Genomic DNA, 11,672 nt, shown 5'->3' with positions numbered 1-11,672 from the left:
TACAATTGATCCTAGGATAACAGAGATTTTAGAAAGTGACGACAATTTACTAGAAAATGAAATAACCTTCCAACAAGATGGTGCGCCCCCGCACTATGCTGCTGCTGTGCGACAATTTTTGGATGACCATTTCCCGGGGCATTGGATTGGCAGAAGAGGTCCCGTCGAATGGCCACCAAGATCTCCGGATCTGTCCCCTTTGGACTTTTTTCTGTGGGGTCATTTAAAATCACGAGTGTACGCCACTCAGCCGGAAACATTGCAAGTGCTACGTCAGAGAATTGTAGAAGAATGCCGATTAATAACTGCGGATGTCTTTAATAATGTTCGAACAGAATTTGAAAACAGACTGTATTATTGTTTGGAAGTTAACGGGGGTCATTTTGAGCAATTCATCAAATAAATCTGATTTATTATTTGCTTCAGCTTTTTTATTTCATTTCTGACTTTTTTGTAAACTGATAGACACATCAATAACAATTAGGTAATGCGGTCATGTGTAGTAGATGAAAAACTTATTAGTGGTGGGCATTTGTGTAGAAATTACTACGCGTAAGTTGGTTTGTCATCTTTTCGTTTGTAACCAATAATTCTGTCAAATCTCAACCGATTTCTAAAAACGGTACGTCACTGTATTCGCAATGAAAAGGGCTTTAAAATGATGTGCCACAAGTGGGGTAGTTGCATTTGAAATTTTTAAGTTGGGGTTGCTAGGCATTAGGGGGATGAACATATCGAGTTGGCTTGACTGTCAAAAAAGCTCCCCCCAAGAACAAAAATCGACGGGTCTCGGCGAATTTTGAAATATTATTCGGTTTTCCAATTATAGGGGGGGTCAAATTTTCGTTGGGATACCCTGTATAACAGATTCCATACTTAGGATTGACCGTTTCCGAGATATTTCGATTTTTAAACAAAAATTGACAGATGCAGACTGTCAGCAAAATTTAGTTTTCCCGGTTTATTTTTTTGTGCAAATTGGACATTTTGTAGAGGAAGACCTACGTTATCGAATTTGGCATGACAATTTTCTAGTTTTTATACAGGGTGGTCAAATTTTTTTTATCGAATATGAAGTTCAGAATATGTGGAAAACTCGAAATTTTTAAAAGGAAACCCCTATTTTTTTGCAATAATATACAGGGGGTTCCATTTAAAATAAGAAAGTGACCGGAAATACGATGACCTTGAAAATATTTTAGCTTGGTAGGCTCCCCAGTCCGTATCACACCATCACAATTTCAAAAAAAATCTTTCGAGCGGTTTCCCAGATATCGATGTGTCGATGGAGTTCGTGGTATATGTACGGTTAAAGTGTTTACTTGGTTAGTTTGTATCCTATATATTTTTTAATAGCTATAATTCATTAATGATTCAAATATGGTTTTTGGGAAGAAGAAAACGCCAACATAGGTATTGGGTTGGATCACTTAAATATAAAACACCACACGACCGTTTCCACTAAACAGACTTGAGTTTCAAAACACGTCGAAACCTTTTGATGTGACCGCTATCGAGCGGGACCCGAAAAACAAAACTCCAACTGTTGCAAAACACGCCAGTCTTAACTGCCTTAAGAGTAGGGTAGCGGTAGTGGGGGAAGCAGCGAGCGGGGGACTCCTGCTCGATTAAACTACATATTATTATATGTCATTTTCCGCAAGATTGTTTTTCCAGCTTCAAATTAGACGAAGTTCTGAAATAATATTTTCATTCCCATATCATAAATATAAATTTTGTTAGTAGTTCTTTAAAATGAGCCGACGTTTCTTGAAATCGATTAAGGTAATTAGCGTTACTGTGTTAATAACAAAAAAAAAGTTCTAACAATTTCGAAGGAACGACAATTTTCTGTAACACTATAACAGTTACGCACCCTAGCGATGACGTTACAAACTTGAAAATAAGGACGTTAGATGGCATTTTCTAAAATCGCTAATTTCAGTTTTTTCACAATATTTAAGGAACGGAATCTTTGATCTGTTTGGTTTATTTTAATGGCCCCGAAAAGGGCGCAACTTTTTCTAATTTGGGTCTTCCAGATGTCAATGGTGAGCCATGAAAAACGGACCACCCTGTATATGAAAAAAATATATATCTGTTACAATAATTATTTCTACTTAACCTTTCAGGGTACCGTCATTTAGGCATGTACTTTATGTTGAGAAAAGCGTACCTTGTCGTGGATTTGGAACTAGTTAAGAACGTTATGACCAAAGACTTCCAACATTTCGTTGATAGGGGAGTTTATACAAACGAAAAGGACGATCCGTTAAGTAAGTGTCCTTTTATATTATTAGTGCTTGTACTTTATTATAAGGTACCAAGCTAACTCTAACTTACAAAAATTTCCTAAAATTATGATCAAGTGATGTAAAAAATGTTCTTTGTCGCAAGATGTAGGTCATAAAACAATCAAGGGTATAAACAGTTGTATTTCAAGAATTCTTTTTCTGTTGCTAGGTGTTGAGAAGACGTTTAGAAGCAATACATTGAAACTGTATTTGTGTAAGGCGCCCAAAATATAACAATTTAATTAAACTTTGTACAAAGTTGTACCCAGGTGGGGTCACAGACCATCACCAAGAGTTCAAGGTCATTGTCGTATCGCAAGATAATTAGTAGAGACGCAACTTTAACTGATTTGTTTTGCCCTTGGTACTTCATATTATACAGAACTCGATTATTGCTCTTGCTAAAATTTGATAAACCAGCACTGCGAATTTGATTCACCAAAAAGTCAGTAGTAGGCAATGAATTTACCACTCAAAAATGACAATTAGCAGGTACAGAAGCGTTCTCCAAAGGAAATCATACTCGTTTAGGTCAGGTTATCGCGGTGGCCACTTGTGGGAGCAATCAATTTATTTGGGAAAAGCGTATTTAAATAATCTTGCAATATCAATAAAACTAGGTGGTGTTCCATCACGCATAAACCAAACTTGTAATCTGGGGGTCAGTGGTAAATCTTGTAGCATTCAAAGGAAGAGTGTTTTGAAGGCATTCCAAAGAATCCTGTTTTTGAACAGGCAAAGTTTATCTAAGTTTATCAATGACAAGAACAGTTTTAGAATCGAATTGAGCAAAAGGACCAAAAAATCCGTATAGAATTAAGAATGAGTCTTGACTAATGATCATCTTTCGATACCTCAATGACCTTGACCCCATGGTCAATCTATAACCGTTAATAATAAATATAATTACAACAAAGGCAAGATAATTAGAACAATTCACAATTAATACAATAAAAATGTTTACTGACATATTCTTAAACGTGCTGAACTGCTCTAGAAACATTACAAAGCCTCAATTGACGATGAAACAGCCAACAAACCAAGTTACGATTAAATGTATCTTATTTCTGCAATGTTTAAAACGTACTTGCTTAGTACCTTTAAAACGAAACAAAATTCTCCTTAATGACTTTTCTTTTGCAAAACTAAGGTATTTTTATGTAAATCTATAATAATTTGTTCAACATTATTTAAGCTGAATCATATATTTTTACCGCAATGTGAAATCCGCTGCTATTCCAGATTTTTCACTTGTTTCGCAGGTGCTCATCTATTCGCGCTTGAAGGAAAGAAGTGGAGGAATCTCAGAACGAAATTAACGCCAACATTTACTTCAGGAAAGATGAGAGCCATGTTCCAGACATTAGTAGACTGTGGGTTAGTCCTTGAGCAATACATCGAAGGCCTATCTAATACTAAGGAACCAATAAACATAAAGGACGTTTTAGGTAAAAATGGTTTGTGCGTAATTTACTAGATGAATTATAAAGGCAGACAAAAAAGTGGTCCTTTCTACGGATGAGACCATGAATTTGGACGACCAGAAACCAAAGTTACTATGGGAAATGCCAGGAACTACTTCTAAAACCTAAAAAGCAGTCAAAATCTCACATTTCCTAGGTTTTTCTTGGGAGTAACCTTGGAAAGGAGTCATGTTCATGGAAATCATAGCATATTTTGAATATTCAATGACTGAATCAACCCTTGCAACGTTTCAGCTTTAAGATTACACCGGAAAATCACCATCGAAACCTAAATATCTCCATTTGGTGCATTCAAGTAACAAATCCAAGCCTACTATTTTGACTGCTTTTTGGATTTCAGGAGTAGGTGTTAACAATTAAAAATGAAACTACAGTGTGGTGCAGGAAGTTTGCCAATCAGAGTTCTTTTTTGTGCAGGATGCTTTTCGACGGACATCATCGGGTCCTGCGCCTTTGGTTTAGATTGCAACAGCTTCGAAGACCCCAACTCCCCCTTCAGAGAATACGGAAAAAAGATTTTCCAACCCTATTCTAAGCTGAGGTCCTTCTTTAGGATTCTGATGCTGCAGAATTACAGTTTGGCGAGAATTTTCGGGGTACGTCAGACGAAAAAGGAGGCCAGCGACTTCTTTATGAAAGTGGTTGAAGATACGATTGCGTACAGGAAGAAGAACAACTACGTCAGGAATGACTTTCTGCAGTTGCTAACCAATTCTAAGGAAGGGAAGGAAAATGATGGTGAGCGATCATTCGATTACGATTGTCGTGACAAGGAAAACGTACCAGTCATATGGCACAATGAACTATAATTCGATTTCGATAAATATTGTTATTTCTCAATTTCCCAACTTGTTCTGTTACAGGCGATATGCTGACCATGAACGAAATCGTAGCACAAAGCTATGTCTTCTTCATTGCTGGGTTCGAGACCAGTTCTTCAGCCATGACGTTCGCCCTATTCGAGTTGTCCATGCATCCAGAGATCCAGGACAAAGTCAGAGATGAAATCAGGACGGTTCTGGCTAAGCACGACAATCAGATGACTTACGATTCCTTAAATGAACTGAAGTATATGGGTCAAGTGATAGATGGTGAGTAGTACATATTTTTTATTTAGGTACTATTAGAAACTACAGTAAATTCATTACACAGGTTGGTGCTTGCGGCATTGTGTTAATTAGGTCATTTTTGGAAAGAACCAAATAACGTTCAGTTCTGAATTTTATTAATAACACCCTGTATTACGGTGACGGCCCATTAGAATTATTTCAGAGACTACTTCGATTTGAATTTTGAAAATTTGGGATCCCGGGTTTTCGGGCATGCCCTTCGCAACTAAAATAATAGCGTCCACGTACCACTTCCGGTTATACCGGAAGTCGCTATCAACTTGCTTATTTTAAATGGAACACTTTATATATTATTGCAATTTTGGGTTCTACGTGTTATTTTAGGTGGACTTTTATGAAGTTTCCCTATTCCTAAAATTAAGTAGTCTCTGAAATAAGTCTAATGGGCCGTCACCGTGAGACACCCTGTATGTACTATGGAAATTTTCTTGTCAATTTACAATAAACGAAAGCATTAGCAACAGCTGCATACGATGCAAAAGCAAAACATTTGGAGCGTGCTACTGTGCTGGTCACGTAACTATTCCTGTTAATGAGCTGCATGTTACTCGGGCTGACGTTCGTTCACAGTCTAGGCTAGGTCTGCAAGAGTCCTGCAGTGATCGGTCGTGTTGAATTCTAGAATTTTGCCCCCTTACAAAACCCCCATCTTAGAATGATGACCGTCCACGAAGGGTTATCAACCTAAAACTAATTTTGGTTAATGGTGACCAAATGGTCTTGCCTCAGTCCGAATTTCATAGCATTTGGAAACGTTTTAATTTCCAAAAATTCGAAACTTAGTTGAAAATTCTCGCGTCTTTGTAGCTATCGGCGGTGGCTCAGCGTTCGTCTGCTGGTGGTGCTTGACGGCAATTTGGGCTTCGTAGGAGAACTTTGGGAAAATTTCGAAACATCCGTGAATTTTTTTTTCCACTCTGCCGTTTCCGTTGTACGTCATATACCTAATATATAAATAAATAAATTCCACTATATTAAAATTTCTTATTTTAATAAGTTTGGCTACCTTCCTAGAAAATTACAAGTATTTCTCTTACCTATATCCTGTACATACAAGGTGTCCGGTAAGTACCACCTAATCTCTCGGGAGTGTATAGGGGAGGTCAATATAAAACTAGTCCTTCCTATCATTTTTTTTCCTAATGTGCCCCCTAACGGAGTTATGGGGGGTCAAAGGGGTACCTAGAAATTAACGTTTAGGGTTATAACTTTGAAACCACCCTGTATATTTTAATAAAATTTTCGTACGTTGTATTACACATGGAGCTCTACGATTTGATGCTAAAATCAACTTTTTGCTATTATCAGGTGTCCAGAAACGGACTGGCCCTATCACAATTTTTCTCAAAATTTTGACAGAAGTAATTTTATCAAACTGAAAATATTATTATTAGATACTCTGAAGGTTTTTCTTTAAAAATGGTACTCTTTATTTATTTCGAAAAAATGAACGGTTTGCGAGATAAATCGGTTTTGAAAAAAATTGGTAACAAATACAACAACAATTAAAATTTATTTTTTTTACATATTATTTCATGCATTTAATTTCTTTAACTTTATCAAGTCCAGAAATCTTTGAACGGGTTGGCTATACTTTATGAGCAAGTAGTGACCAATTAAAAATAACATTTGAAAAATAACTTACTTACAAGACATGCAACAAAGAACATTCAACAATGAACAAAGGTACCTAAATGTTACTTCGGTAGATGTTCAAAATGAGCACCCCGTACTTCAATGCACTTTCTAATCCTACGAATGTTTTCCCGGTGCACTTGAAATAATATTCCGTGATTATTGCGGAGATGGTCACAGTTCTGTGTTAGCCTCAGCAGAAGTTCCTCTCTACTATTTACGGGTGTTGAATAAACGTTATTTTTTAAATGACCCCACAGAAAAAAGTCTAATGGGTTTAGGTCGGGCGACCTAGGTGGCCATAATACAGGTCCGCCTCGACCTATCCATCGATCACCAAAAACATTCGTCAGATGTTGACGTACTAAACGATCAAAGTGGGGTGGTGCACCGTCATGCATGTACCACATTTCAGTTCTTATTTGAAGGGGCACTTCTTCTAACAAAATATTTAGATTTTCCTCTAAAAATTGCAAATAAAGAGCACCATTAAGTCTTTGCTCCAGAATAAATGGACCAATCAAATGATTCCCGATAATGCCAGCCCACACATTCACCATAAACCTTTGTTGGTAGCGAGTTTGAACTAAAGCGTGAGGGTTTTCTTCATCCCAGACATGTAGATTATGCGAATTAATTATGCCGTCTCTTGTAAAACCTGCTTCATCGGTGAACAAAATAGATGTACCAAAATTATGATTCCGAATATGATGCTGTAAAAACCAATTGGCGTATTGAAGTCTTTTTGGATAATCATCTGGAGACATAGCATGTACTTTTTGGATGTGGTACGGGTAAAGCAATTGTTCTTTCAGAGTTTCATGTACAGCCCATTTTGTAACATTGTTTTGCGCCGCAAGCTTCCTTATGCTATTTGAAGGATTATTAGCAACGTCTTCCAATATTTGTTCCTCTACATGAGGGTCTCGTACTCTCCTCGGGGCTCCTGCTCCACCACGGCGTGGCAAAAAGCTTCCTAAATAAAGGATTCGGAAGAAATTAGTTTCACTAACGTTTTTCACTATTTTTTTTTACCTGTTTCTCTTAAACTACGATCAACTCTTTCAAAAGTTTTTGGACTCGGCAAATGTCGACCCGGAAACCTTTCCTCATAAAGTCTTCTTGCCTCCACGGAGTTGCATAATGCTTCCCCATAAATTAGGTGCATATCAGCATATTCTGCACAGGAATATTCTTCCATTTTTAAATGTTATTTCTAACGGCTTAAAACGAATACCACAATAAAATTGAATTTTTATTCTGTCACGCGCCTTTGACAAGTACTTTAAAATCAACAGGGTCTAACAACGAAAACAATAGAAAAGAACTCCATGGAGACAAGAGCAATAATAATTTGTAGATGTATTTTGGTCATAGATGTTGATTTTACAAGAAACGGCATTATTCATTCCCTTAATTCACCACCAGTAAATGTTTATGGTGAATCTGTAGGCTGGCACTAGCGGGAATGATTTTATTGTAAAAAAATAAATTTTAATTGTTGTTGTATTTGTTACCAATTTTTTTCAAAACCGATTTATCTCGCAAACCGTTCATTTTTTCGAAATAAATAAAGAGTACCATTTTTAAAGAAAAACCTTCAGAGTATCTAATAATAATATTTTCAGTTTGATAAAATTACTTCTGTCAAAATTTTGAGAAAAATTGTGATAGGGCCAGTCCGTTTCTGGACACCTGATAATAGCAAAAAGTTGATTTTAGCATCAAATCGTAGAGCTCCATGTGTAATACAACGTACGAAAATTTTATTAAAATATACAGGGTGGTTTCAAAGTTATAACCCTAAACGTTAATTTCTAGGTACCCCTTTGACCCCCCATAACTCCGTTAGGGGGCACATTAGGAAAAAAATTATAGGAAGGACTAGTTTTATTTTGACCTCCCCTATACACTCCCGAGAGATTAGGAGGTACTTACCGGACACCCTGTATTTCTGACAGTATTTCATCCTTTTCGTTACAGAGACCTTGCGGAAATACGCACCCCTCTCCTTCCTCACCAGGGAATGCGTGGAGGACTACAAAGTACCTGGAGAAGACTTCGTCGTAGAGAAAGGCACCAGAGTATTGATCCCAGTGCGTGGCATCCACTACGACGAAGAGTTTTACCCGAACCCGGAAAAGTTCGACCCCGAAAGATTTACAGAGGAGAATAAGAAGAACCGGAGTCAGTACACGTTTTTGCCCTTCGGCGAGGGGCCGAGGATTTGTATAGGTAAGTGGTGGCGATAGTAAGAATTAAGTAACTTGGGGAAATATTTGTGATGATTAATAGACACCTCAAACAACTCAGATTGCCTTTTTGAAAATATTTTCTCTTTTGGATTAATTTGTTGTGAATTTCTATTAAAATTGTTAGATTTTATATGACAGGCATCATGTGTAAATGGAACATGGCGTATGATTTGAAGAAATTTGCTTGCAGGTCTAAGATTTGGTATCATGGAATCCAAGGTGGGACTGACCAGCATCTTGAGGAAGTTCAAGGTCACCCTGAACGAGAAAACTGAGGTTCCCCTGAAGATGAACCCGAGAGCGATCGTCACCACTAGCGAAGGGGGTATTTGGCTAAATCTAGAGAAGTTATAACAACATACTTGTAGCGAAATTTGTAAAGATGTATAAAGATGTAATAAGACTTCACAAAAATTCTGAATACAATTTACCTTTTAATGGACAAGTATTAATAAAAAAACTAATTATAAATTTTTATTTTCTGTGTCCTTCATCTTTCAGAAGCTCAAAATCATGCACTTTAGTTGTTATAGAAACATTATCATATTTATTCGTTGCAATTGCTTGTCAATATTTTCAATACCTCCACATGTCGTGGTTAAGGTTGCTTCTAATACATCTCACAATCACCTTATAATCGGACTTTTATCCAAACATATGAACCGTCTAAAGTGATACTTTGTCCACTAGTGGGATAAAGTTAATTTATTTCACTAGTAGAATAATGAAAAAATAATAAACTTATAATAAATTAAATTTAATTTATTTAGTTATTATCATTAATATTTACATTTATAATAATAGGCATTTCGTTTTTTGTTTTATCATTTAACTTCCTTTCCGTTGATAACAACCCTTGTAGCATTGTTGCCATCATTTGTGAAGAATTTGCACAAGTTACGGATGTCTCTTCTTGTAAGGAACAGCTATATTTTCCTTGGATTTTCCTTGCAATATCAAGTTTGTTACATATAGACTCGTCAACATAACTTCCTGCTACAGAGGAGCTATTCCATCCACCATGCCGATTGATGGTTGTAAGATCAGCACCTTTATTGGCCAATAAAGTTGTTGAAGTGCGCCTAATATAATGGCCAGTATACAGGGTGTAACTAAATAAGTGTAAAACATTTAAGGGGGTGATTCCTCATCGAAAAAAAGATAGGATCTTTCATATAAAGAAACTTCATTGGAGCATCCCTTGTTAAGATACAGCCCCTTAAAGGGGGTACATAAAATTTGTTTAACAATTTTTTTCACAAGCACTAAACAAGTTACAATATTGAAATTAACCTGACATTTTCTACTACCAAAAAGACACTTAGCCAGTAATTTATTTGGTTTACCCCATGGTAGTAAGGGGTGGAAAACGCAACCCCTAAAATTTATTTCCAACGTAATTTTTTGTCTTATTATTTTTTTACCATTTAAAAAATTATTTCCGATAGCCTGTTTCATTCTAAAAAAAAATGTCTCTTGAATTTTTTGCCCAAATTAAACCAGTTCGCAGTAAAAAATTATTTTACGAACAACTACAGAGATACATCGTCATAAATGCGGACTGGATTTACTGTTATTTTGTAGTTACTACCTGCATTAAATGATTAAAGGGGAATAATCAAAACTAATTTAATAATAACAAAACATACAACATGTAGAAATCATAGTAAATGTTCAATATGTCTACCTTCAGACATTACGCATGCGTCTAGACGTCGGCGCATTGAGCCACGTATTCGCTCAAATATTCCTGGAGTCTCTCTAATTACCCTGCACGCATCGATAATGCGGTTTCTTAAGTCCTCTACATCGCGAACAGGAGTACGATAAACCAAATGCTGCAAATGGCCCCAAGTAGACAAATCCAGAGGATTGAGATCCGGGGATCGAGCGGGCCAATTCTGTGGTCCTCCTCGACCTATCCACTGATTTGCATATGTTTCAGTTAAATGCTGACGTGCTACTTGACTAAAATGGGCGGGAGCCCCATCATGCATAAAAACCATATCCCTTCTGACGCCCAAAGGAACTTCCTCCAGCAGTACGGGGGGATGCACTTTTCTTAAAAATTGAACGTATGCCTCACCATTTAATCGAGGAGGTAGAAAATGAGGCCCAATTAAATAATCCCCAATAACTCCGACCCACACCTTAAGAGAAAACTGTTCTTGATGGTTAGTTTCGACAATAGCGTGATGGTTTTCATCAGCCCATATGTGGTAATTATGAAAATTAATAATCTTGTCCCGAGAAAAACTACATTCGTCTGTGAATTCGATCGTCTTCAGAAAGTCACGATTTCTTCTAATCATTTCCAGCATCCAATTGCAAAATTCAAGACGGTTCGGAAAGTCTCGCGGTAACAGTGCCTGTACTCGTTGCAGATGGTAAGGGTATAAGAGATGTTCCTTTAAAATTCGAAATACCGTCATATGATCAACATTTAGCTGGAAAGCAATCTTTCTAGTACTGGTAGTAGGTTGTTCTTCTATCAAATTAAGTACTGCTGCCTCAAGCTGTGGTGTTCTTACTTCTCGATGGCGACCACAATCCTGCGTTCTTTTGTTGAATGAACCATATTCACGTAATCGTTGATGAAGTCAGACAAATATTCTATGTGAAGGATGCTGCCGTTGAGGATACATTTCAGCATATCTTGTAGAAGCTTCTAACCCATTCCCCTGCGACAGACCGTAAACGTAATGCATATCAGCCATTTCCTCATTTGTGTATGCCATTTTAATAACAAGTGAATTATTAAAGTAACAAATTAAGAACAGAACAATACACAATTAGTATTACTTCAATTTCAAAAATTTACAAACTGACAGCTTGATTCCAATTTAATTGTCAGTATCGCTAATGGCGGCCTAC

General features: G+C 36.8%; 1 protein-coding gene across 1 annotated transcript in view; it reads left to right on the top strand.

Annotated features, from left to right (window-relative positions):
* The window catches only part of LOC108915392 (probable cytochrome P450 6a14), a 20,223-nt gene extending 10,954 nt beyond the window's left edge, over nt 1–9,269 (top strand). Inside the window, exons 3-8 of the mRNA XM_018721414.1 lie at nt 2,133–2,276; nt 3,557–3,742; nt 4,196–4,516; nt 4,642–4,869; nt 8,527–8,778; nt 8,989–9,269. Coding sequence (XP_018576930.1) covers nt 2,133–2,276; nt 3,557–3,742; nt 4,196–4,516; nt 4,642–4,869; nt 8,527–8,778; nt 8,989–9,152 — 1,295 coding nt within the window. The 3' untranslated portion in view covers nt 9,153–9,269. The remainder of the gene's footprint in view (nt 1–2,132; nt 2,277–3,556; nt 3,743–4,195; nt 4,517–4,641; nt 4,870–8,526; nt 8,779–8,988) is intronic.
* The last annotated feature ends 2,403 nt before the right edge of the window (nt 9,270–11,672 follow it).

Source organism: Anoplophora glabripennis, unplaced genomic scaffold (assembly GCF_000390285.2).
Source record: "Anoplophora glabripennis isolate ALB-LARVAE unplaced genomic scaffold, Agla_2.0 scaffold155, whole genome shotgun sequence".
NCBI lineage: Eukaryota > Metazoa > Arthropoda > Insecta > Coleoptera > Cerambycidae > Anoplophora > Anoplophora glabripennis.
The sequence above is the reverse complement of the archived record's forward strand: the minus strand, read 5'-3'. Positions and strand labels throughout refer to the sequence as shown.